This window comes from Artibeus jamaicensis, unplaced genomic scaffold, assembly GCF_021234435.1.
Source record: "Artibeus jamaicensis isolate MK-2021 breed Jamaican fruit bat unplaced genomic scaffold, CSHL_Jam_final contig_354, whole genome shotgun sequence".
In the NCBI taxonomy this organism is placed as follows: domain Eukaryota; kingdom Metazoa; phylum Chordata; class Mammalia; order Chiroptera; family Phyllostomidae; genus Artibeus; species Artibeus jamaicensis.
Genome location: NW_026521803.1, coordinates 16,945,492 through 16,971,540, shown reverse-complemented (window position 1 = coordinate 16,971,540; position 26,049 = coordinate 16,945,492). Strand labels below are relative to the sequence as shown.

Sequence of the window (26,049 nt, the reverse complement as noted above, 5' to 3'; positions counted from 1 at the left end):
AAAATAAGGCCCAGTGCATTTGAGGATAAATCAGTGAAATGTACAGCCCCACCTGTCTGTTTCCATCATTCATTTCCACTGTCACTTTCACAGTGGCTGATGGATCACAGTTGCTGTAAAATTAGACAGCCTTTAATCTCATTTCATCCTGATTAGCTTCTCTTTACCCTTTCCCTCTAACTCACTGACTGACACGCTAAAAGCCCACACTGGGCTGCCTGCGAACGTAGAGAACAAGCTTCTCCTCCATGACCTGCTTGTGAGGGCGGGGCTTGTGTCCACCTCTAGAGAAATCTAGAAAGGGTCAGGCATGGACTCTTTGTGACTTAAAAGGTAATCAATAAGTAAGGTACCTAATGCCATTTTAAACAGATGTCTGCCCTTGCTCACTGCCCTATCTGCTTTATTTTCCTTCAGGTTTAATCAGAAATCAAAGAAAGTAGGTCTTTTGCAAAACCCAAACATTGATTTAATATAGATTTCCTTCTAATAAATTTGGAGCATTTTACATTCCAAATAATTTCAAAGTGCTTTTGTGTATATTTATAGCCTCTTAATTCATGGTAATAACTCAAAAAAGACAATAATTCAGGAATGAGAATACTGAAATACTCTGCCAAGAAATATAGCACACAAGGCTTAAAAAACAGAGTCAATATGTGTAGATAAATAAGAATACCTTCAAGTAGCCTTTATATTAGAACTTCGAAGACCTTCTCTCTTATTTTAAAGGTTTCAACAGTTTAGTGCAATAGTTTCATTTGTTTGCATAAAGCATAACAATAGGGGTAATCAAATGAAAAAAGAGGCTTAAGAATAAATCATCTATTATTTCCTTCACTTAATTTCTGCTTGCCTGAATGGGAGCAAATGAATGGCAAGAACAAAATTAAAGTGTTCATTTTTCAGAGATAGTGCTGCATTATAAAGTTGGACTTCTAGTGAAAAAGAAGATAAGATAGCTTTTTATTACTTATAAGATTTGCACATTGAATGGACCAAAAGTTTAAAGTAAATATCGGAAGAGTGGCTGTCATAAAGTGAGTTGGTGGTAGTGGCCTCTAGTTTTGAACTCCCTTCCCACATGAGTAGATGCATGCAGATGACAATCAGTGCTATAAGTTTACACTGACCAGATGACGTGATGATGACCTGAGTAGCCCCAGGCTGTTCAGGGTATACATAACATATGGGTAGCATAGTTTAGTTTTTGGTATTGTGGAACCATATCATAATCTAAATAATGAGGAGTTAATTTCTTTTTTAAAAATGTTCAAACCATATCCAATTCTAGTTGCTCAATGTACCCAGCACACATTCTGCCCCAAATGGATTCTGTAGAATCTATATGGTTAAAAGCGTTTCCCAGAGAGATAACTGAGGGTTGGGGGGACCGAGGACATTCCCAAGATGACTCCCTAAATCAATTGACCCAATTAATGGACCTCGCAGAGCCACAGCACACCCAATTTCTTCTACATTATCTCCTAAATCAGAGGTTTACATACCAGTGCCTCCTCCTTTGTGCATATAAGTTCAAAAACAATGAAGAGTCACAGTAAAAAAATTAAATGATAAAATAATCAAAACTCCTAAAATCCTTCATTCAGTAAAAAGCGCCAGTGATCTGGCTTGCTCTCTCAGAGGCTATCCTGTAGGTTCCAAAGCTTTGCCTGTTTCCTACTATTTTTATTTACATATCTTAGCCTGCTCTGCACATTCTGAGAAAAATTAAAACAGAAAGACAAATGAAATGAGTTGTATGTGCCCCCCCAGATGTGCTGGGGATGAGATAGTGGGCTCTCTCTTTCCCTCTCTCCCCCCGGAAGAAGAGCACCGAGTCAGAGCTGGCCTTGGCTCATATTGATTTCCCACCGCACTGGTTTCTTAAGTGCTCTGCTGATCCGTGTCAAGCAATAAGTTCCCTGCCTGCACATGCACGTCGCCTCCCCATTTTTCCTCACCTAGATTTAAGGTGCCCATATGATGAGCTGAACAAGGACATCATTTTTACTGCTGGTGTCACTGGGCCCAAACCCCTGCATGTGTGATCACTAACGCTGTGTCCATGTACATTTACCACGTGCTATCCTAACAGCAGAGACCAACACCGCACTGTGAGTGGGGTCACAGGGGTGTCCTCTCCTGGCTGTGTGTGTCTCCCAAATGAAAATGTAAATGAGAACAAAGGCAGAGGAAGCCGGCTTTCATGGGTTTCTGAATGACACCCCCTCTCCACAGCCACCAGATCGGGGCAGGGAGAAGGGCGAGACGAGGGGAATGAATATTTGTGATGTTCCTGATGGTTTGGGTCTTTGTCACAGAAGAGCTCCTAAGCAGATAGATAGAAAATGTGAGATTGTGCTGCTAATGACATTGTACAGGAAATTAAGCGTATACATTTGGAGAAGGCATTAAATCAGCAGGACCTTAATTTAAAAACTTAAAACTGTATGGAAATTCAGCTTGCTCATTGCTGTGGAATAGAAAGCTACCAAGCACACTGAGCCTGTTTATGGAAAGACTGCCAGCAAACCAAGTTTGGGCAGAGCATCCTAATGGCTCCGAGTGTATGCACGGTTATTTCTTCCAAGAAGTAACCCCAGCCCTGACCATTTGGGAGTTTCAATCACTGCTTTGGAATGAGATCCCCATCATCAGGCAAGTGAGGAGAACTTAAGAATCGAAAGCAGCATGACAGGTTGTTCTTGACTAATTTGTGGAATAACATTATGTAAAATTAATCAAAAGGGGGTGGGCTTGCAGTTGCTGGGAACACATCATTGAGCCACCGAGGATCAGGGGGCGCCTCGCTCTGCTGCTTGGCTCTCTTCTTCCTACTGACTTTGTCTCACATTTTATACACTTCGGTGAAAGCAAAGCATGAGCCAACGGGCAAGTTCTAAGATGGAAAATTTTACACATCTGTTTTTTTCTTCTTAATTCCAGTTATGCCGTACAACAGCGCCCACCACTGCGTTGTGGAAGTAGAGAATTTCTTGTTTGTGTTGGGCGGAGAGGACCAATGGAACCCTAACGGTAACTATTGAACGACGTAATGGTGGCTGCTCATTGTGTGTTCAGCGAAAGTCACCAGTAACAGTCCATCCCGTAATTCCTGGGGAGAATATGTATCTGTGCAGCAGGGACAAGTGAAGTAGTCGGTGAAGTGGGCTGACAGTTGGAGGGAGGGTCAATCACTGAGCTCGCGGAGGACTGCGCAGCAGAGCGTTCACTCACTCACTGCCTGGGGATTTAGCTTCGCACTGATGCCCCAGCCCCTCTCCCGATCGGTCCCTGGAGGAATTGCCACAGCGCAGGCATGGGCTCCCCAGAGGCAGGTGGCAAGCTGCAGCTACTTAGAATTCTCACCACCTTCTCCACCACTCTTCTCCCATTTTACCAGTGCAATAATGCACTTCCAATCATTAAGCATTATCTGCAGTCACACTGCACATAACCTTCGCTGAAGTTCTTTAGCAACATTTATTACTTCGAGTCGTCCCACCATTTCAAGAGCTTCTCTCAGAGATCATCCACCATCCTCCCTGTTGATGGGATTACTTCATAAATTTATCGCAAAGAGAAATCAAACGCTTTAATACGTTTCCCAAGCCAAACACAGGGAGAGAGCATTGTGCCTTGCAGAACACGCGAAATTATCAAGATATTTTTGGAAAGCTTGCACGTGAAGCAGGAGTTGCCGTTGTAGCCTTCTGTGTAACAGAGATAATTATGACTGAGAAACCATAAAACAGCTTGCAGGTACACATTTTTACTTTAAAACCCCAGAACATCCAGATGAAATTACATATACTGCATATATTTTATTGTGAATGCTCTCTTTCAGCATCTGCACCAAGGCAAATTATAGAAAATTGTTACATCTGTTCACTCTAGAAAATCTTAAAGGAAAACAACCCAGGCCACCCTCCAAGAACACTTCTTAGAATCAAGCGAGGGGCACATTCTTTCTCAAGACCTGCAGCTCAGTTGGTCCACATCTTTAATGGTTGGAAAGGAGACAGTTCCTGGGCTTTGTGAGAAACAGATTTGCAACAGGAGCAAAAATGATATGCAGTATCTCTGCTCTAACTTATCTCTGAAATAATGGACTTGACGTTACCAAAAACCCCGGAATACGTACAATGCCCTGCAAACTCCCCGTTTACTGTTTAATGCGTTTTAGATTAAAACTAACCCATGACCCAAAAAGAAGCTGGGAAGCCCTGTTTCTGATGGCCGTGCTCTCTCCGCCCACCCCTCTTCCCAGGTGGAATGAGCCCCTGTCAAAATACCAGTCTCGATGCCACAACTCAGTGTTCACCAAACTTGACGAACCGACCATTCCAGCAGACCTTAATCAACAACGTAGGAAACCTGCTCGCTGGATTCACACCCCTCCCCTGTGTCCTAAAGACCTGTAACTGCTTTCTGTTCAACTTCTATGGAAGACACATGCTCAGAGGATTGGGTTGGAGAATTAGGGGAGAGTTAATAGATATATTCCTTCCTCTACTCTAGAGAATCAAGATTTTATCTTTGAATAATATTCCCATAAACCTGTGTCCAAGGGCCTCACCGATTTGCCTTCCCCCACCCCTGAGAAGAACAGCAATTTGCTTTAAAGCCCTCAGTGAAAATGCTGTGACAAAGACTGTTGAGAGCACAGCCCTGCATTTCCTGTGGGCACGCCTGTCACCACCCAATGTGCCCCATGTGAAGGCACACTCTTGTCAGACCAGAGGACTGAGTCACTTTTGAAAATTGTGACTGATGCTATTTCTCTGACTGAATGCACATGTTCCCTTTTGCTCCAGCCACTAAGAGGCTCGGAATTGAATTTTAGTACTTTTAGTCTCAGTATGGGCCCAGCAGCTCACTCCCTCTTTCTCTGAGACCCTTGTTAAAACCTGCCTCCACCTGCAATGCTGAGCCGTGCTTCCTGGCTCATTTGGCAGGCGGAGTCATTTGGTATAGATCTGAGAAAATGCTGATGAAACACTGATGGGCCCTCCTTTATAAACAGAGGAGAATTGTTACACTGTGAGGCAAGCAGACATTCTTGTCAACCAGTCACTGCTCCGCTGAGGCCTTCTCCCAGGTGAGGGATGAGGGTGAGCCGAGAGGTGGCCTGTTCCGCTGAGGACAGTTCTCCAGGGTGGGAGCAGGTACAACCATGAGCACCCAGCACTCACAGCAGGTAGGAAAAGGGGACACCAGTCTGGTGAAGAGATCTGGACCAGGAACCAAAACACACATTCACTACAGTCCCTTCAATGTTTTCCATGTACCTTCATATACCACCCATCTGGTCAACCATAGTTGACTCTTTTTAGCATTAGTAGTAATATGCATGGAGTACTCATTTTTGCTGGGAACTTTGCTAAGCACTCACCTCATCATTTCACCTTATCTTCACACCCGTCCCCTGAGGCCCAGTCCACGATTGCTCTAGTTCTGCCATGAGGAGACTAAGCCTGAAGAGGTTAAAGAACTTGCTAGGACACACGGCTTGCAAGAAGCCTAGCTGATTTAATGTAGGTCTATCTGACTTCAGGGCCTCAGTCTTCAAACCATGATACTACACGGCCTTCCCAGACCAACATTTGTATTTGGATAGATAGGAAACAACAGTCATTTTTCCACTGATCTTGTGAAATTAAATCCTTATTGTATCACAGTGGCCAGTGGTTCTCACTTTCTCAGAAACAAATCTCTTCCTTATTCTCCAGTTAGGGAACCAAAATGGAACTTAATCATCTCAAAAACATGGGATTTTCATATCATAATACCTTCTGCAATCAAAAAATAAGCATCTGATACCAAAATGTATAAAAGATAATAATCCCAAGAAAACATAATGTGCTTTAATTTCATTTCTGGCGGGGAGGAAAAATAAAAAACCCATAGGTTAAAATATTGCATATATGTCAGCTCCAAAGATGGAATCTTCTTGAATTACACTTTAGTTCTTATGAAATGGTGTCTGAGATGCACGTCCTTTAATGAAATACAAAATTGTAAATTTCAGTATCTGCTTATAAAACACAAATATGTACTCATAAAACACTTTATTTATTGCTTGTCTCGATTATAAGACCAAAATTTGAAGTTTTAAAACATGTTCCTGGGAATATAAACAGGATATAAATTTTTCTACTTAGCCATAGACATTAACTCCTATTAACATCCTTCATGTCATTAGTGACAGAAATGCATTGTAATAGTCTAATACAGATGCATATATTCTGGCAGAGCCCCAGCTTACAGAGAACAAATTTCCATTTGTCACTTCCTGATGACTGACGCCCAAAATACTGCTCATGGGGGACTTCCTTTCCCTCCCATTTTCTTCCACTCCGCCGCTGACTGGAATCTGCCACACCTTGCTATATTTTACCTGTCACCTAAGTAAAAGCCAGCAATGAGCACAAAGGAAAAAGGACTTAAGGACAACAGTGTGGTGATTTCTGCGGGGACTGAGGGGGGAGGGTATATGGGGACTAAATGGTAACAGAAAAAATATTATAATGATTATGTTTTTTAAAAAATTAAAAAATAAGACTTTTTAACAGACTCATAAAAAATGGTGTCTGGTGGCAGAGAATTACCACAGAAAGAGAAGAAAAGGAAGAAGAGTTAGGAAAAAATGGAAAAGATTAGAAAAAATGAAAACAGTGAAGAGTAATTCAAAATCCCATTGGATGTGGCCACCACTCTCAAGCTGCTAATGGGGTCTCATTAGAAGCCACAAGGATGGAGTGAATAACCTCATTTAATGTCACCTCCCTCACCCCACCACAGTCATTCCCTCTGAGGTTCACTGTGCCCCTTGCACATCCCTCGCCAACTCCAGAATGTTTTCCTTCTTCTTAGCTCCCTAGTCACTCCTTGCCCCTTTGAGCACCATTGACCCTGCCTCTGGAAACTTTCTTTATCTCGCATGCATATCACACCAGATCCTGCTTAGTCTTTTCTCTGATTGAAGGCCACTACCATTACCACTAGAGACAAACATTCCAGTTTCTACCACCACTGCTCATCATGGGAAGGCACTCTCGGTCCTGTTACGGAGAGGAAGCAGACGTCTTCTTCCAAATGAAATTCTAAACAAAGTTTCACTGACAAACATTCTTATACATGGTGGATGTGTTCCGTATTTCTACTAACGGCATTAATTTTCAGATGCATTTTGGAATCTACAGGGTTAATGATTGCAAAATCTACAGACTCCCTTATAAACCAAGTCTAGACATAATTATTCCTTGAGTTGGAGCCTCTCTTTATGGAATCCGAATCTTTTGGATTATTCTTAGTCCAAGAACTCTTAACTCTTTCTGTATTCCCAAAATAAAACTGAAGTTGCCACCTAACCAGGTCATCTCAACTCTCGTACGTGATCCTGAGAACTCATGATCTCACATCAACAAAATCCCGATAGTCCTTGAACTGTCCTCTGAATGCTTCCTCCCACTTTTCCAATCATAACCTGGCTATTTCCCTAGCCACCCTCTTTAATGGGGACCTGGTTTTCCAACCTTCCCGTTCTTCTTGTTATTGGAGGTGGGAAGCTTTTTGACTTCCTCTTAATTGTCAGTCCCATACCCTTAAAGCTCATCACTTTAAAGGATGTCTCCAGATTATACCACCTGCTGGCCCTTTTCAGGGCAGCTATCCACTGTTTTCCTGATAATGCCACCACCTTCACTTGACCCCACTGCTTTCTCACTGTCCCCCTGTAATCAATCACTCCAACACACTATACCAGCAATCCTTGTATCCACCTCCTTCTGTTATACTTACCTAGTAAAGCTTTGATACTGGTTAAATCCACTCTTTTCCACCTTGCCCCTGCCCCTGAGCAACTAAATGTGGATATAGAAAGCCAAAAGCCACTCTGACTACTACCAACCGTGTTGATTACTAGCCAACTCCACTTAATTTTCCTGGTCAGTGCACTCTCCCTCCCTCTCTCCAGGTTAACTATTCCACATCTTCTCTCCCAAATAAATGCCTTTCCCCAAAACCTCCTTCCTCCCTCGCTCTGCATAGGCTATCTTCTTAGTTCAATTACAATAGAAGCAATCAGGATAAAATCTTTATCTTGCTACTACCAAATCTATTCATGTATTACTCTATCCTTTCTCCTATTATTGTTTCTGCTTCAGTCTAAGGCCTTTTCTTCATTCCCTCTTGCTTGCTCAAGCACCTTTCAATACTCCCAAATTTAAAAAAACAAACGAGCCAATAAAAGCTTCCCTGGATGTGACATCCTCCAGGATAATCTCCTTTTTGTGGCAGAAGTTCTAAAAAGTATTCCCTACCCTCTTTTCCCTGCTTTCCCCCATTTGCCCTGGAGGAGCCCCCACTCAGGCCTTCTTCGCCACCTTCCCATTGTCACAACGCTGGTGGGGCCGCCACCACCAGCCTCCATGGCTCCAAATCTCATGGTCGGTTCTCAGATGCTAATGCCCCATTTTGAAACACTATTTGACAAGGCTTCCAAAGTACCACACTCTCCCTTCTATCTCTGCTAATTTTTTTTTGCTAGTTTTCCTTCTATCCCAGGGCTAATTCCCAGGATTTACATTACCTTCCATTTACATACCCTTTCCCTAAAGGGATTTCATTCTGTTCTATGACTTGAAATAATATTTCTGAAATAATATCCTACAAATTTGTGCCTACAGCCTCATTTAGCCAGTGTCCTTCCAGATACTTTCACTTTGAGATCCCATAAGCTTCACAAGGTTAAGTCCAAAACAGAACTCACGACTTCTCTCCCCAACCTGAAAACTAATCCTGCCTTGTCTTCCCTACCTCTAAAATCCAACTTTTGAGTTACTTAGGGTAAAAACCTGGCAAACTTCCTTAATTAAATCCCTTTTACCTCATACTAATAATCAATTAGAAAATAATTTTTACTGCTTCCATGAAATAGATCTCAAATCCGACCATGTCTCACTGCCTGTGCCTTTATTCAGTGACCTCCAGATAGCTGCCCCCACTTCAAGAGTGGCCCCTCTATAATCTACTCTTCACACAGCAGCCAGGGTAATCTTTGTAAAAGATAAATGAGGACCATATTCCTTGATTGCTCAAAACCCTCCAGTGCCTACCCGTTGTTCTTGTAACAAAAGGCACAATCCTACACTAGTCCATGAGGCACACTGTTCTGGACCTTACACCTCTCTGACTTCTGTCCAAGTCACTCTAGGATTCTTGCTGTTTTTGGATTCAGGAGCAGCCCAGTGACTTTATACTTACCTGCCTCACAGGCTCATTCTGCAGATATTTGCATGGCTTGCAAATGGCATCTAGGGCCATTCTACTTATACAGAGGCTAGACCTCCCCTCTGTATAGCCTTCCTCTACTTGATAATGCTACATATTTGTTTAGTCACTTACCAAAACAGGAAGTTAACCTTTCTTTTTTTATTGATAAAAGCTAGAACAATAAGACACATAATAAATGCTAAATATGTAACTGTGCAATTAATAATTGTGTTTTGTGTACATGCCTATATGAAAACATGCACACACACAAGCTCACATTCACTTCCTATCTGTTTATTCCTGTGGTCAAATTCAGTTCTATGGGTAGTTACACATATATGGATAAAAAGCAGACTTTTAGAGTCAAGACTTCAGGTGCTTTAGATGCTTGTCATCAGATGCTACACATAAAATAGAATGCACTCTTCGGCTTCCATTTCTTGATGGGAACCTGTATGCAAAATGAGAATAATTTTCAAGCCTCACAGGCATTACTGTGCTTATTAGGTTCAACAGAGGAGATAAGCTAGTTAACCAGCTCCAGGGACTCATGATTCCCATTCAGTACTTGCACCTTTGATAGGTCACAACAACTGTACTTCCCTCAAATATGCACACAGAATTTACACAGCACAGATTAAAACTCTTATTGTAGTGATTGCTATTATTTCCCTGGAGAGAGGGTGAATTCTACCACTGCTAAAATTCTTGGTTCATTAAAAAAAAAAGCAAACAAAACAACCCTCTAATCAGACATATCACATAGGGTATTCTCTGGAACTGATTATTTATAGGCAATAACTTCATATGTTTAAGGCATAAAAACCCCAAAACCCAGAAAGTTTTATCCTAACTTTAGGATAAAAGTAGTTTTATAAACAGACTAGCTTTTATTACTATGGTTCATTTATTTTTATTCTAACTCATTTAAAAAAAAAGGACAAAGGAGAAGTGAGGAAAAAGGAAAAACATTGGGGGTAGCTTGTTGATTCTTTCACTGACTTTGTCACTTCTCAGACTATGGTAGATGCTCCCTCTACTTAATTCATCTATTTGTTAAATATGTGAACAGAGGCATCTTATTAAATACTATTAAATGTGGAGAACAACAAAGACGTTTAAGTTTTAAGTGTCTCAAATATATTTTTACAGGAAAACACAGTACCAATTTTGTCAGCCGATACGATCCCCGATTTAATAGCTGGATACAACTTCCACCCATGCAAGAAAGGTAAGTGCTTATTTCTTGTGTCTGAAACATTTGTGGCTGCTTTACAGGAAGCATGGGTGCTGAACGGTTCCATGGTAAGGTGTGCTAAATGGCACCGATGAGAGACAGATGAGGCGAAATACAAAACTCGGGCCGGCCGATGTAGACTAACTGCCTTATTGACTCAATGGAGAACAATAATTTAAAAAGTCAATTATTTATCCTAACATAGGAAGAAAAAAATGTATGACTTTTCCCCCTTTAGTACAATTGCATCATTTTTTTTTTTGCAAGCAGAGCTACAATCTCACTGGCTATCCCACTCTCCTTGATTATATGTGTTACATTTAAATCCTATAATTGAAATATAAAACACCATTCTCACCGTGATATGCATTTCGATGCAGAAATTTTAATACTAAAGTTTTTAAGTCTCACTGATTCAAATCCTTTACATCTGCCTCTTTCCATCGTACATTCAGGAACAGGTCATTTGTTAGCTTTAAAAAAGGAACAGTTTTGCAAGGTGGCCTCTCATTTTTTATGTACAGTGTTTGTCTCACCCAATTCTCCTAGCACCAAAGGACAAGATGACAACTACATTTATACCTATTTGGCTTTCTTGACTGTTACTTAGGCGTGAGGCCGTGTCTTGATATGCCTACGTTAATTCACGTGCTTCGTTTTGAACACTTGGTTCTATTCAATTACTACCTCAACATCCTCGTGAACAAATTCTTCAGTATAACAGTAACAATAATCTACCACCTATTTTCTCAGTGGAATTATTTAAGAAATAAATATTCTTATTTCCTTGAAGACCCTTCGCCTTAAGGTTTCCCTTTTTTAAGTATTCAATCCAATCAAATTAGATCCTGAATCATAAATTCCAAGTTAAAAATAAATTTTGTGGTTATACCATTCATTCAAAAATGGACATTACTGCAGGAAGACTACGAATCTCTGTTATTATAAAGAAACTCACTTTCTATTCCAGATAAGTAATGAAAATGTTCTTTCAGGAGACTAAATGCTGTGCACTGAAAATAGCAAGGCCCAATATATTAAAAGGACCCAGACACTTTCAGGAGTGTCTAATTCTAAGGTACCCCAAGAAATTACCCTGAGTTAATGTCTTGACGAACTTCTCAATCTTCCTGTTTGTATACAGGGATACTCAAAACTCCCGGATGTCTTTTTCCTTGTTCCCCTTTTTCTGGGACTTACTTCCCAGTTGCTGTTATTGTTAACTGCCATCATTTTACCCTTTAATCAAAACCATTGAAAAAAGTTTTACTTAAACAATCTTTAAAAAAGAAACAGCAATAACATATCTGAAATGTCAGCATCTCATCACCGTGGTCCCCTTTGCTGGGGGCTATACACCACGATAATTAACCTTCACGCCTTGGTTTCGGAGGCATAACTCACGTCGCGGTCAATTATTTCACTCTAGAGCCCCTAAGGATGAGAAGTGTTGCTGCAAAACCTAATTAGTAATTTTTTTCAAATGTGTATTGTTTACTTGATATTCTGTAATGACTTCCTCTGAGGCACAATGGCCTATCATGGCAGGGTCTTACTTAGACAGTTTGGAGCAGCTCATTGACCTGATAAAAAGACCCGCCACGGTCCGACGGCGCCCGGCAGCCACTGTTGACAGGATGGACTGCTTAACGTTTCTTTCTAAGTCATTATGGTATATCATGTCAGGTCCCTAGTAAGAGAAGTTTTGTGTTTTTTTTTTAGATTTAGAACAATCAACTCGATAGACCAAATAAAGAGCTCCTAACAGAGCAGAATGGGAAAAGGCAGATCTCTGCCTGGTCAGTCTTCTAGCTTCGTGTGTCCTAGGGGGTGGTTGACCCAGGCAGCAAGTCATAACTTAAAATGCAATTTTTCTGTCACTGCTGAGCTTCCATTCAACATCACAAGTATAATCAGTTACCAGCATGGTCTAATTAGTGATTAAACAAAGAAAAACTAAAATATATGAGACAGGCTTCAGATCAGAAAATAATTTCCTTTAACAGTTCATTGAGTTGATTTTGCATTGTACAGGTTCTGAATCAAACTCAGCGGCAGTTCTCCAGCCCACCCCACATCTGTTAGCTGCTACCAGACTGCCAATCAGTTAGCAAACCGATTAAGAATAATAGAAAGAAGTTGTAAAACACTCTTTTTACAGACTGTTTTTACAGAGCTGGCTTGACGGATTCCTAAGATAGCTTACCTAATTAGAGCATCCAAAAGAGTCTAATAAAGTGCAGAATACCATCCAGTTCAGCCAGAAAACAGACACATGGCCTCTCAACTTCCTCAACCATGGGTTCACTCATGAGTTGTATACCTGCTACCTATGAATTTACCAACAGAAATGATTAAACAGAAATATAAATTTAAATGTCATGCAAATGAGTTGTTTGGATTTGATTTTTCAGAGAGAAGAGTGTAAAAAGAAAAAAATTGAATCAATAAAAATGTTTCATTGACTTCAATTTTTTTAAATAAAAATAGACATTTTAGTTATTATTCTTATGGAGATCTTACTCCCTAGCTAGTCTAGGGAAAAAAGGAGACAGAAAAAGCAGTTTAGAGAATAACAACAAAGCATGTTTCACAGAGTATGTGAACTCTAAAAGCAAGTGCATCAGAAATTTTCCAAATTTAACTATTTTGTTTCTAGAAACCTACAAAAAACAATGTGAGAAAATATTCTGTTTAAAAAATCTATCGTTGTTTTCAAGCGGATGATGAAACTCAAAAATTTCAACTGAGATAAGGTTGTAATAATTCAGTCTCATGCTGTAGGATATAAACCAGCCACCCTAAGGGTAAGAAAGGACTTGTAAAAACATGGGCAACACTCAGGATTCAGTGCAGGTTTGCAGAAGTTGTATGAGTGCTTTTTAACTTACCTCAATACACTGAATACTGCCTGTGGTGGGGTAAGGGGCTGTTGCGGGGGAAAGAGATGATAGATGTAAAATACAAACAGGATAATCCCATTAAGGAATCATTAACAATCTTAACTTACTTCTCCAAAAATAGCCTCTATAGCCTAAACCAGGTCTGATCTTCATGTGGAGAGACAGGGCAGGAAGCATTCCCAAGAGACCTGGTACAGTAAAATCTGAGCCTCGAGCAAATGTTCACAGTTGCTGACAGACCATTAACCAGTGTTTCTATAATGCATTTCATGAATTCTCACTTTGGACATGCAAGGGATAAAGTCAGAGGCTCAGAATCTTCACTATTGGAATTTCTACATAAAAATGCACTTTTGTCAGGAAGTAAATCGTGTTACGTTGTGTTTTGTCCTCCGCCCCCTCCCCACCCGCCCTTAGTTCCTGACAGTGACACTGTGTGGATAGAGCTAGGAATACACGCCAAGCATCCGATTAAGAATGCCTTGGCAAAAAAGAGAGCGAGTTCTGGTAGGTTGACTCAGCGTCACAGTGAGGGAGGAAGGAAAAGTAAGAAAATGGCAGTTTGGACTAGATAAAAGGAGTTCACACTTCTAAAGAGAGCTCTTTCTCTTATTCTTCACTATCAAAACTGAAATGAAGGGTTTTCATACTTGTCATGACTGTTGGATATTTTTCTCTTAAAATTATATATAATGCATAGGAGAACTCACCATACAACCCACATAGTCCAAATTATGTTAAAATGGCCCTTTAGTGAAATTAGTAAAGTATTTCAGAGGCTCCAAGGCCTGTCGTAGAGTCACAGAGCAGAGGGACTGATCTACCCTGGGTCAATGTGCAAAGAAACACCTATGTACAGATTTTCGTAAATGGGTATCAGTCTTTTCAATGAAATAGCTTAACTGAGAAGGTAAAAGCACCAGTAAAATAATCTTGACTTATTATATTTCATTAGAAAGCTATTGAAATCTGGCTAGAGAAATGAAAGAAACCAGTGGCTCATCTGTATGCAGTTAATTTTGCAATCGTTTTTAAACCTAATTTTGTATTTCAGTGAGATCTTACTCCTTGAGTAAAGGAAATCCCAAATTGTTTAGGTTTGCATTCCTTTGAAAATCGGATTAAATCCTCTTCCAAAATCTTTCCCCATACTCTTCCCCAAAATGCACATAGGCAAAACACATATGTACAACAGTTTATTACAACTTCAGAAGGGCTTCATGCACTCCTCAGAAGACATGGGCCCAGGTTAACCACCCTTACTTTATGAAATCTGTCTCTTCTGCTCTTTATCCTCCCTCCTACTCTTCCCCTTCCTCTTTTTTCCATCATAGTTGTTCATCACCCTTCTGAATCTTGCACAGCACATTAAAAACAAAAATTAAAGAAAAAGCCAGGTATTACTCTAAAATTATTAATAATAGTAACAATTTCAGGACTCTAAAAAATAACTGAACCATATGATCCCCCAATCCCACTTCTGCGCCTGTGTCCATAGGAGTGGAAATCAGTGTCTGGACAAGATATCTGCACTCCCATTGTAGCATTACTCAGTATAGCCAAGGTGTGAAAACAACTTTTCAACAGATAAATGGATAAAGAAAACATGATGTGTGCATGTAATAGGACATTATTCAGCCATAGAATTGAAGGAAATCCTGCCATTTGAAACCGGAAGTCATTATGCTAAGTGAAATAAGCCCGATGGAGAAAGACAAACACTATGTGATATCATTTATATGTGGAATAAAAAAATGTTGACCTTAAGGAAATAGAGACTAGACCTTCCAGGGGCTAGGAGTGGGGGAAGGGGAAGTAGTTGGTCGCAGATACAAAATTTCCGTTGTAAGAATAAGTTCTGAGGATATAACTAATGTATAGTGACTGTAGTTAATACTGTATTGTACACCTGAAATTTGCTAAGAGAGTAGATCCTAAGTGTTCTCATCAAAAAAAAAAGTGGGGGTAACTGTGTCAGGTGATAGGTGTGTTAACTAACTTCATAGTGGGTATCCTTTTACAATATATGCATATATTAAATCATCACATTTTACACTTTAAGTATATTACAAACATATTTGTCAATTATACCTCAATAAAGCTGAAAATAAAATAAAAGTGAATACATCGCCATGTATAATGTACAGTATGAAAATAAATCATCTACACAAATATTAAAGAACTCAGTTGTCACTTAAAATACAGGGGACCAAAAGTAGGTTTACAGCTATTGAAACATGAAACACAGAGTTTATTCTTGTACTATTATTTATTTTTTAATTATTATATTAATTATTTGTATTAATGATCTTGTTATTATTTTGTATCCTTACTGATGATTTCTCTTTTAAGTAATGATGGCTGCTAATTTAACCAATGACCAATTAAAGTAGGTACTTACAATACTGTATACCTACTTTTGCCCCACCCCTAAATGACTAAGAAAAATTGATATGCAAATAGTTTTTAAATTTTATTTTCAATTGCATTCAACATTATTTTGTATTAGTTTTAGTTGTACAGCATAATGGTTAGACAATCATATACTTTACAAAGTATTCCCCCCAGTATTTCAAGTAACCACCTGGCCATAGTTATTACAATATTGTTGACTAAATTCTCTGTGCTTTACTTAATATGTCCATGACTATTTTGTAACTGCCAATTAGTACTTCTAAATCCTTGATCTTTTTCACCCAGCCCCTGAACTCTACCCCACCCACTTTGGCATCCATCAGTCTGCTCTCTGTATCTATATGTATGTTTCTATTTTGTTTGTCTTGTTCTTTAGATTCCATATATATAGGTGAATTCATATGATATTTGTCTTTCTCTGCCCAGCTTATTTCACTTAGCATAATACCTTCTAGGTCCACCCATGCTGTTGTAAATGATAAGATTTCATTATTTTTATGGCTGAATAATATTTCATTGTATATACCACAGCTTTTTTATCCACTCTCCTACTGATGGGCACTTAGGCTGTTTCCAAATCTTGGCTTTTGTAAATAATGCTGCAATGACAATAGAGGTGCATAAATTGTTTTGAATTAGTGTTTTGGGTTTCTTAGATATAAACCCAGAAGTGGGATCACTGGGTTAGAAGGTACTTTCATTTTTAATTTTCTGAGGAATCTCTACACTGTTTTTCACTGTGGCTTATATGCAAACATCTTGATGGCTGGTTTTTAAAGTTACTCAGGTAATATTAACTGATGGGTTGTGAGCATAAACAAAATGGCAGGCACTATACCAAACACTTTATATGTGTATGTGCAAATAGCCCCACATTGTGGAGGAGCAACCTGAGTCTAGGAGGGGTTAAGTAATATGTCAAAGGCCACACACCCAATACATCATAGAGCCAGGCAATCTTATTCCAGAGATGAAACTATTAATTAAGATGTTATATGCTGCTTCCCAGAGGTTTCAGTGCATTGTAAACGCAGCTTGGAAAATCTCCAAACCATGTAGGATTACCTGATTAAAACTTTTGGGACTTCTCACATTGCTATTGACATTGCTTAAGAGTCTTAGCATCAATTTTTATGGAGACCATAATTCATTGAACATAAATTATATTCACTAAGAGACTTGGCACTTAATTGTACTTTGTCAGTATTGAACCATGTGTTATCCTTATGAATATATAATTCTAGTAGCATCAGTGAGAAAAAAGAAGCAAAGGGTCAAGGATTTGCTTAAGATGTCAACCTAGTCTTTCTAACTCCAAATTTTTGAGTCCTCTTTGACCCTGTATTCCCCCTCAGCTCTCATATCTTATTAGTAACCCAGTCTTATATCTTCCTTTAAAATATCTTTTTTGGCACCCCTTTCCATGTTTTCTACTAAAACTCTAATTTAGGTCCTCAGTACCTCACTTCTGCATTACGGTCTACCTCAGAATTGGTCTTCATGTCTCCAGCCCTTTCAACACAGCTTGCATCTTTTTCTTTTGGTGGCATAGTGAGATCATTTATCAAACAGCTACTAAAAAATGCATGTAAAATACGTGTAAGAATCAACACCAAACACTACATAGATGAAATCTCTATAATGGATTATATAACAGCAAAATTTCAACACTACTCAGTTCACAAAAGTGTCTCCACTTGCCATAGTAGTGGGGGGAAAAAAGAGAAAAAAAGATAATTGAAGAAAAATTTTGATGATGTAGTTCTCTTACAAATTGGGAACAATGACCCTTGAAGGACCATAAAGAAAGTGAATGTCAAGATAATTTATTATTGTTACATTATCTACCTCATTTTTTACTTTGTCTTACTGAGCTGTGATATCCTTTCAGGGTACCAAATTTCCCAAACATTAATGAACACTTTACCAGTGTACCAAAAGCAAGATAAGAAGAGCTAAAATAAAGAGTTGGTGAATTGCTTTAATATCAGAATGTTACCCAGAATGGGCAATGCATATGATTACTGTATAAGGTTTCAGTTGTAGAAGGTAGCTATATGTGTGATTTCCAAAGGTTTGCCACCCTTTCTGAGGCTGCTGGGCTCCCTTTCCCTGATGGACTGGACTCCTTTTGTGATTTACAGCGGAGTTTTTGTTTTCATGCAGAAGAGCCAGTTTCTATGCATGTCGGTTGGACAAACATTTATACGTTATTGGTGGACGGAATGAAACCGGCTATTTGTCCAGCGTGGAGTGCTATAACCTAGAAACAAATGAATGGCGTTACGTGTCCTCTTTGCCACAGCCTCTGGCAGCTCATGCAGGAGCAGTGCACAATGGGAAAATATACATTTCAGGCAAGTCATTCCTCCACGTTCTGTTACAAAGTTCAGTTCCAAGGCACGTTCTTGACTTGTATGTATGTTTGATTCCCAGGGGGTGTGCACAACGGAGAATATGTGCCATGGCTATATTGCTATGACCCGGTGATGGATGTCTGGGCTAGAAAACAAGATATGAACACAAAACGCGCCATCCACACTTTGGCTGTAATGAATGATCGCTTGTATGCAATTGGAGGAAATCATTTGAAAGGTATTTTTTTAATCACAATAACATTTGCATATCATGTTTCTTGCTAAGGGGGCTTCTCGTAAGATAATCATAGTTAATTTAACCAAGTAAAAACTATGTTGACCAAATAAAATTTACTCTGTGTGAATTATCAATACCCTTGGGCAAGCATTTACTTTGGCTCCTCTGCAGATAGGATTATTTTTAAGTTACCACACCTGTTAAGGAAATGAGCAATGATGTCTACAGAAAATTTAAAAAAAGAAAGCATTAATAATTGCAGAAGCGCAGACAATTTGTTGTAATGGTGAATTCAGTAAAATAGTTTATCTCTTTTCATCAAAGTTACAGTAATGAATTTTGTCCAGAAAATTGTTTTCTGTAGTAATCATAAAAACTTTAGTCATAGCCATGCAAAGAAGCTAATATGTGATTTTTCTTAAAGAAAACACTTGGAATTTCCTTTTTTAAAGATTTTATTTATTTACTCTTAGAGAGAGGTGAAGGGAAGGAGAGAGAGAGAAATATCAATGTGTGGTTGCCTCTCACGACCTCCCTACTAGCGACATGGCCTGCGACCCAGGAATGTGCTCTGACTAGGAATCAAACCAGCATCCTTTTGATGCACAGGCCCATGCTTAATCCATTGAGTTATACCAGCCAGGGCAACACTTGGAATTCCGTGTCTAAATTTTGAATTATCTCTTTAAAAACAACATCTATAATTCTCAAAATTTTTTACTTATTTTTTTAATTAAAAAATTTAAAATCATAATAGTTTAGTGCTGTGTCTTGGTTCCTTTTCTTCTCCATATCTGTATATGCCTATGACTTTTTGTAGTATATGTGCATGTATGTAACTTTAAGTGCATTTCTATAACACTGAATTTGATAGCAAAGCAGAGAGATGTATAATATTGAGAATGTTAACTGCTCTGGGCCTCAGTCTCCTCATCTGCAAATGAAGAAACTGGTCTGGTTGGTCTCTCAACTCTCCTGCAGCTCTGACCTTCCATAACCCTTGAAATTGAAATAAAGGAAAACTAGGCCATCTGGGTATGGTAGATAAGGCCTGTCTGTGCATCATTTTTCAATTAGTTACCATCTTTAAAAATGGGTTAGACAGAGAGATTTTTCTGTTTTTTAAATACATAATCACCCCTAAACATAATAAAGACCAGACAAGTATACTTTCTATGTAAATTCACCCACCTTCATCCTGAGTCGGAAATGTCCTTTTCCTGGTCTGTGCCTGCTGCTCACTTTAGAGCTCGCCCCATGGGACAGGATCAGCTCTACTGCTGCACCTGTTGCCTTCAATGCTTTTTCTCTTTCACTGGTGCTTCTTCCTGTCAACCCATACACCACACTGTTACAGCAACGTTTTATATTAACTTCGTAGTTTTCGCATAGAAATTATGATTTCTGCTAGTTTCTTTACACAAGAATGCCTAACTGTTTTAGGAACTTTTACTTCTTATCGTTATACTTGGACAGAAAAAGTTTGAGTAATGACCTAAATGAAAAGTAACATGCACACATCAAATTAGCCTGGCTCAGAGAGGCAATGTGGCATAGAGGACAGGGCATGGGCATCGCCTCTAAGCTCACGTTTGAATCCCAGCTCCGCACTTACAGCTGGGGGGTCTGACTCCTGACACTTAATCTCGTGTCTGTAAATAAGGGATAGTGGTCCTTTCTTTTGTAGTTGTGAGGATTATAGTCAACAAATGTAAAATGTTTACTTGGTCCAAAGAAAGCACACATTTCTCATATTGTACCACTAGAACCTTAGAACCAGAAATTTGCCCAAATCCTCATTGCAAGTAGGTATGCTTCAAAAATTTTTTATCAACTATCTTAATGGTAAAGGAAAGGAATATACCACATAACTGCAGTAAGCACATTAATCTGTTGTTCCAAAATCTACATGACTTACTTTACATAAAAAGTGAGTGGCCTGAAATATTCTGTCTACCTTTTCAAAAATGAAAATCTCTTTACTCTTTGGTCTACCTTCACAATTAATTTGAACAGTTCAGTATGCTGTTTTAATTATATTATATGCCTTGTAATTGTCAGCTAACAAACATCTATACCATGAATTTAACTAGGAAAAAAATCATGAAAGATTTAGTTTGCTCAGTGACGATGAGGCCCCAACTTGGGATTTTTGACTCCTTAAATTAAAGGCAAGGGTCCGATTAGAGTCCAGTAACCTAAATTGTTCACTGTGACCTAGTGACTGCCCGAGCCATGAAGAAACTTTATCAGAAGCTGGAAGGGAAGCCCTTCAGTGAAAGTTAGCCCCCTACTCAAAACCTTGATCCTTGGCGGATACTGGAGACAGTTAACATCATCATAGCTATTTATAAACATAGGCTGTGAAAAAGATAAAAATATGCTGAACGACAAATTTTAATTAACTAAAACATTTTAAGAGAGTTAACTGCTCATTTAAGAAAAGCAATGTAGTTTCATCTGCCAAAGTGTGAACTTCAAAGCCTGTTCCCTTGGATTCAAATCTCTCAGTCTATCTACTTACTTAGCCATGTGAATTACTCAAGTCATTAACTCTCTGTCCCTCAGTTTCCTCATCTATAAAATGAAAATAATGGTATAACTATCTAATAAGATGACTGACAGGATTAAATGAGTTCATTTATGTAAAGCACTTTAATAAGATACAAAATGCTTGCTTTAACTATAATTATTTTAAACCTTTTAAAAAGGTTTTAAGAAACCATTTTTAATAAGATGTACCCCCATATAATCAAACAATGACATCAAGTCAGGTATTTTTGCTTTGAATTAATCTGGAACATCCAGAAGTGGGTTGTTTGTTTTAGATCTTTCTGACATATCTCCTCATTTCATCAGTAGATTTATACATCTCTGCCTTAAAGTCACAATTATCTGCTTTTTGGCTCTAGACCCTTTTTTAAAAAAAGAAGCCCTAGCCTTAAATTGGGACCATGAGAGTTTATTCTTCTGTAATTCCATTCTGCTATGTCACTTAGGTTTCTCCCACCTTGATGTAATGCTCGTGGAATGCTATGACCCCAAAGGGGACCAGTGGAACATTCTCCAGACTCCCATTCTGGAGGGCCGGAGTGGTCCTGGCTGCGCGGTGCTTGATGACAGCATTTACCTTGTGGGAGGCTACAGCTGGAGCATGGTAAGTGCCCACAGGGAACTGCTCCTCCTTCTTTTTCTTTGCGCTTCCTCATTGTTTCCCTCGAAATGTGTTATCACCCGTGCACGTACCTTTTAAGAGTATCATGCTTATATGCAAACCGCAAATCACTTTCAGTAGTAGAACCAGTGTGGTTGCTGTGGATCTGGTTTGCTCCAAGATCAACTGTCTCATGAAGTGGGCAAGGTCTGTGGTTCTCTCCTTTCCCCAAGTCTTTGCAGTTATGGCTTTTCAACTGGCAGACAGACCAATGTGGTTTTACTGATGTTCTGTTGAAATTGTTTGAATTGGAGAGTCTAAAAAGTTTCTGGCCAATAAGGTATGAGAACGGAAATCAGTTGTTCAGTATCTACAAATTCCATTTAGGATGTGTAATTTGCCATTGTGTTTCACTTTTCTCCCCGCCTTATCATTAAAGCTTCCAAACATGCACCAAAATTGAGAGTACCGTGGGCCTTGTTCACATGTCGTCCAACTTCAGCATCCATCAACATTTTGTCATCCTTAACTTCATTTATCCTTTTTTTACTTTTATAAATAATTTTTTATGTTTTTATCATTGTTCAATTACAGTTACCCCCATTTTCCCCCTACAACTCTCCCACCCTACCCATGTGTACTTTCTTCAAAATGAAGCAAATTCTAGACATCATATTATTGTACTCTAAATGTGTCAGTAGTTATCTTTAAAAAAATCATCATTTATATAAACACACAGTCATTATTATATCCAACAAAACTAACAACAATTTCTTTATATCTAATCTATATTTAAACTTCTGTTCATTGAAAAACATGTACTGTTCAAATCAATAGGTTAAAATGAGTCTCACTTGTATTAGTTATCACCTCTTACACATTTCCTGCAGACTGGAACATTGTCCCTGTCCCACCTCATGTTCCATGCCACTGGCTTGCTGCAAAGCAGGGTCGGTTATGGTGTAGAATATCCAGCTCTCTGTTATTAGCTAATGACTTCCTAGTGGTGTCATTTAAAATCATCTTGCCCCATATTTCCCATAAGCAGGAAGCAAGAGATAAGAGCTTAAGTTCAGCTTTTTCTTTTAAAAAATGTTATGTATTTTTGGCAAAAACACTTGAGTAGGTGGCTCTATCCTTCAAATTACATCATATCGGGAGACACATAAGGTCTAGTGGTCTACATAATCACATTTTACATAATGACATCTTATTTTTTCTTATTTGTGTGTATTGGTTTTATAAGATTAATTTGTGGTTTCAATAATGTGAGTTTTATTTCTTTGGCATCAGATAAGGTTGTTGTATAAAGCTTTGGGGGGAACTTTAGAAAGTTATTAGTTATACAGAGGCACATATGTATTGACTTATATAGCCAGCTATCTGCACACGTGCCTGGTTGCTGGTACGAGTCACTAGCTGCGAGAGTGTGCACATTTGGAACCAGACACCCGGGGTTCACTTCCAGAAAATGATTGTTAGGTTGGTAGGGAATTTTGTTTGTCACTTATGATAAAAAGAAAACTGTTTTGGTCTGGGAAGGGAAATGTTATACAAGCCCTAGCCCCAGAGGTTGACAAAGAAAACAAGATTTTTTGTTTGTTTGTTTCTCATGGGGCTGGCCTCTTGAAAATAAATAAATCATGTGGCCTTTTGAACATAAATAAATGTGTGAAAAATCAGCAAGATTTTATTTCCAGTTTATTTTTAAATGGTTTTGAATCCCAGCTCTAATTCTCTCTACAGTTGTAAAATGAAAATGAAAACACGAGGCAATAATCTAAGATCCAATTTATTTCAATTATTTGACTATTTAAGGTAAATTTGTTAAAAGTTAAACCAGCAGGGTAATTTCTATTTTTTGGTCAATTATTTTAAGGGACTTGTTGATCATCTAGGATGTTCTAGGTACTTGAGTTTTATTATTTGTCACACACACACACACATAAGAACAGATTTTAAAATCTTGTCAATCTCCAATTTTGCCTTGGAATAAAACAGTTTCAAAGCCATTGTTTTCATTTTGATGTTTTTAAACAAGAACAGAGAGTTGATATTGTCTTTGCGAGGTGAATGTGATAAATAAGGTTGCCATTGCACTTCTCTGAATACTCTTCCCTAAACACTCCCTGTTCTACCATTACAGGGCGCCTACAAGTCATCTACAATATGCTATTGTCCAGAAAAAGGCACCTGGACAGAACTGGAAGGAGATGTAGCAGAACCACTGGCAGGCCCCGCCTGCGCAACAGTTATCCTGCCGGCCTGTGTACCTTACAATAAATAACACCACGAAACTCTGGGGTGAACAGTATTCCTTTCTAGGAAATAATGGCAGGTGACATCACGCTTACAACTAGGAACAGTGCATTTGAATGGTACAGCTGCTGCAACCCACCTTTGGTTGCTGATGATTTACAAGTCCCTGCAAAAGAAAAAGACCTGTTCTTCAGCAGATACGGTCTGTCATTCAAGTCACAGCAAACTTTCTGTGGTGACAAACTCTTCCATTTCAGACTGGTTTTAACTCGTCCCAGCTTTACAAAAACTCCTCCTGCGGATCTTAACTTACTAAAGGAGAAAGATAAAATACAGAAGAGTACCCTCAGAAGGACCTAAGATCAGTATTGTGCATTGTAGTCTACCCGCATGTGATCTATGTTGAAGTTTTGGGGATATTGTGTTCATGAATGATTCAAAACTGGACCCACTAAAATACTTGCCCCGCATTATGGAAATTGCCACTTGATTTTATATTCCTAACCTGTGGCTACTTCACAGACTCCATAGGCAACACACTCATGGGAAATTGTATAAGATCAAAGAAAAACACAGTAGTTTCCGTACAACTTTATTTCACGTACCTTCTGCCCCTTATAGCCTCATGGGATCAGAGAAGAAAAGCTGCTGGGTCTTATGGCAATCGCTTTCTGCCCTATCAGCTCCAGGCTAACCAAAGTCATCATTTCTGTGTCCTCAGTTTTATCTGAAAGATTAAAACAAAGTACACAGCGTCACTATTCAGTTCATGGAGGATTTTTCTTTCTTTTTTTTTTGCAGTATATAGATAAGTGGTGAACACACCTGTTATTTGCTTCAAATGGTAGGATTATCAGGCAGTCATACAATATTGTGTTTTCTGTTGGATGACATATCTGACCCAAACAACCCACAGTAAAAACTGGGAGATTGCTTTCAGTAATTCAGGAATAAAAAGAAAAAAAATTTTAAGTACAGTCCCAGTTGTCCCTCTGTGCTTAAATACACAACTTAAAAGAGCCACAGAAGCAAATTATAGCTCCTATCAAATATTTCCCCCTCTTCCTTACCTTGGTTTTAGAAATGGCCTTAGATTTGGCTCTAGAAAAAGCACATGACTCCCCCTAATTATTCCCGCAACTCATCATGTGTGTTTGTCATCACCAGAGACGCCTGAGCTCAGTTGAGTGAGCAATAGCTGGTTGCCCTTCGGAGCCTGAGGATTCAGGAACCAAAGATTCAGAGAGCACGAGATCCTCTCAGTCTGGCCAGTGGAAAGAACCAAACTGCCAAGAACATGAATTTGATTTTCAAGCTCTTTGGATCTGGAACAACATCTGTTAGGAGTAAATAAAAAAGCTTAAAATATTTTTAATCACCCAGAGATGTTGTTGATTCCCTCAACAAACATGTCATTCTAAACAACACCATGGGGGAAGCCACAGGTTAAAAAAGCCTGGTGATAGGCGTCACTGCAGAACATGTCAGGATGGACCGGTGTCCTGGAATCCAGTGCGGTTTCCACAGTCGAGTGCAATCTTCGTTGTTTTGTATTTATTTGTATGTTCAGATCCAAAGGATCCGTTGTAAAATATATATATAAATATATATCCAGTGCAATTAAACTTTCATTTCTTTTTCCTTGAAAGCATATGAATAGAGAGAGAGAGAGAAAAGTTACAGTACTTTGTGGGAACATCCCAGCTGACATCGCAAGGAGAACATGGTCTGCTTCGGAACGTTTAGTGTCCGTGGTCACCATCCCGTCTGGATGTCTTAGTTTATACAAGGGTATTTGCTTTCCCTAGACTGGTTCTTCATTTATTTTTACTTCTAGCCAACATAAATAAAAGCATTTATGAGAACTATAAGTAAAGCTTTCTGTATTTCAGAAAGACACAACTATTAGAAAGTGAAAAGTGAACAAATAAGTCACAGGATGTAAATTTTGTACAGTATTAGAATGTGTAAATGAAGCTTGCTTGGAAGGGGAAAACTTTAAATAAAAACTTTATGTACTAATTCAACTGTCTCTCATATTTTTACTTATAAACTTATGTATAAATCTCTACATCGAATTGTTTAAATGTTTGTAATATACAAAGGCCCAATGTTTTTATTCTGCAGTATACTTTACCAGTTTATTTAGCTTCCTGGCAATACACACACATACATAATGGACAGTACTAAAAATTACAGAATGCTTC

The 26,049-nt window shown here is 38.8% G+C and overlaps 1 protein-coding gene across 2 annotated transcripts in view; it reads left to right on the top strand.

Annotated features, from left to right (window-relative positions):
* Positions 1-25,849, top strand: part of KLHL14 (kelch like family member 14) — a 95,853-nt gene extending 70,004 nt beyond the window's left edge. For both annotated transcript variants that reach the window (XM_037154520.2, XM_037154519.2), the window contains exons 4-9: positions 2,950-3,039; positions 10,432-10,510; positions 18,001-18,191; positions 18,271-18,429; positions 21,429-21,586; positions 23,730-25,849. In XM_037154520.2, coding sequence (XP_037010415.1) covers positions 2,950-3,039; positions 10,432-10,510; positions 18,001-18,191; positions 18,271-18,429; positions 21,429-21,586; positions 23,730-23,870 — 818 coding nt within the window. In that variant the 3' untranslated portion in view covers positions 23,871-25,849. The remainder of the gene's footprint in view (positions 1-2,949; positions 3,040-10,431; positions 10,511-18,000; positions 18,192-18,270; positions 18,430-21,428; positions 21,587-23,729) is intronic.
* Positions 25,850-26,049: the final 200 nt, after the last annotated feature.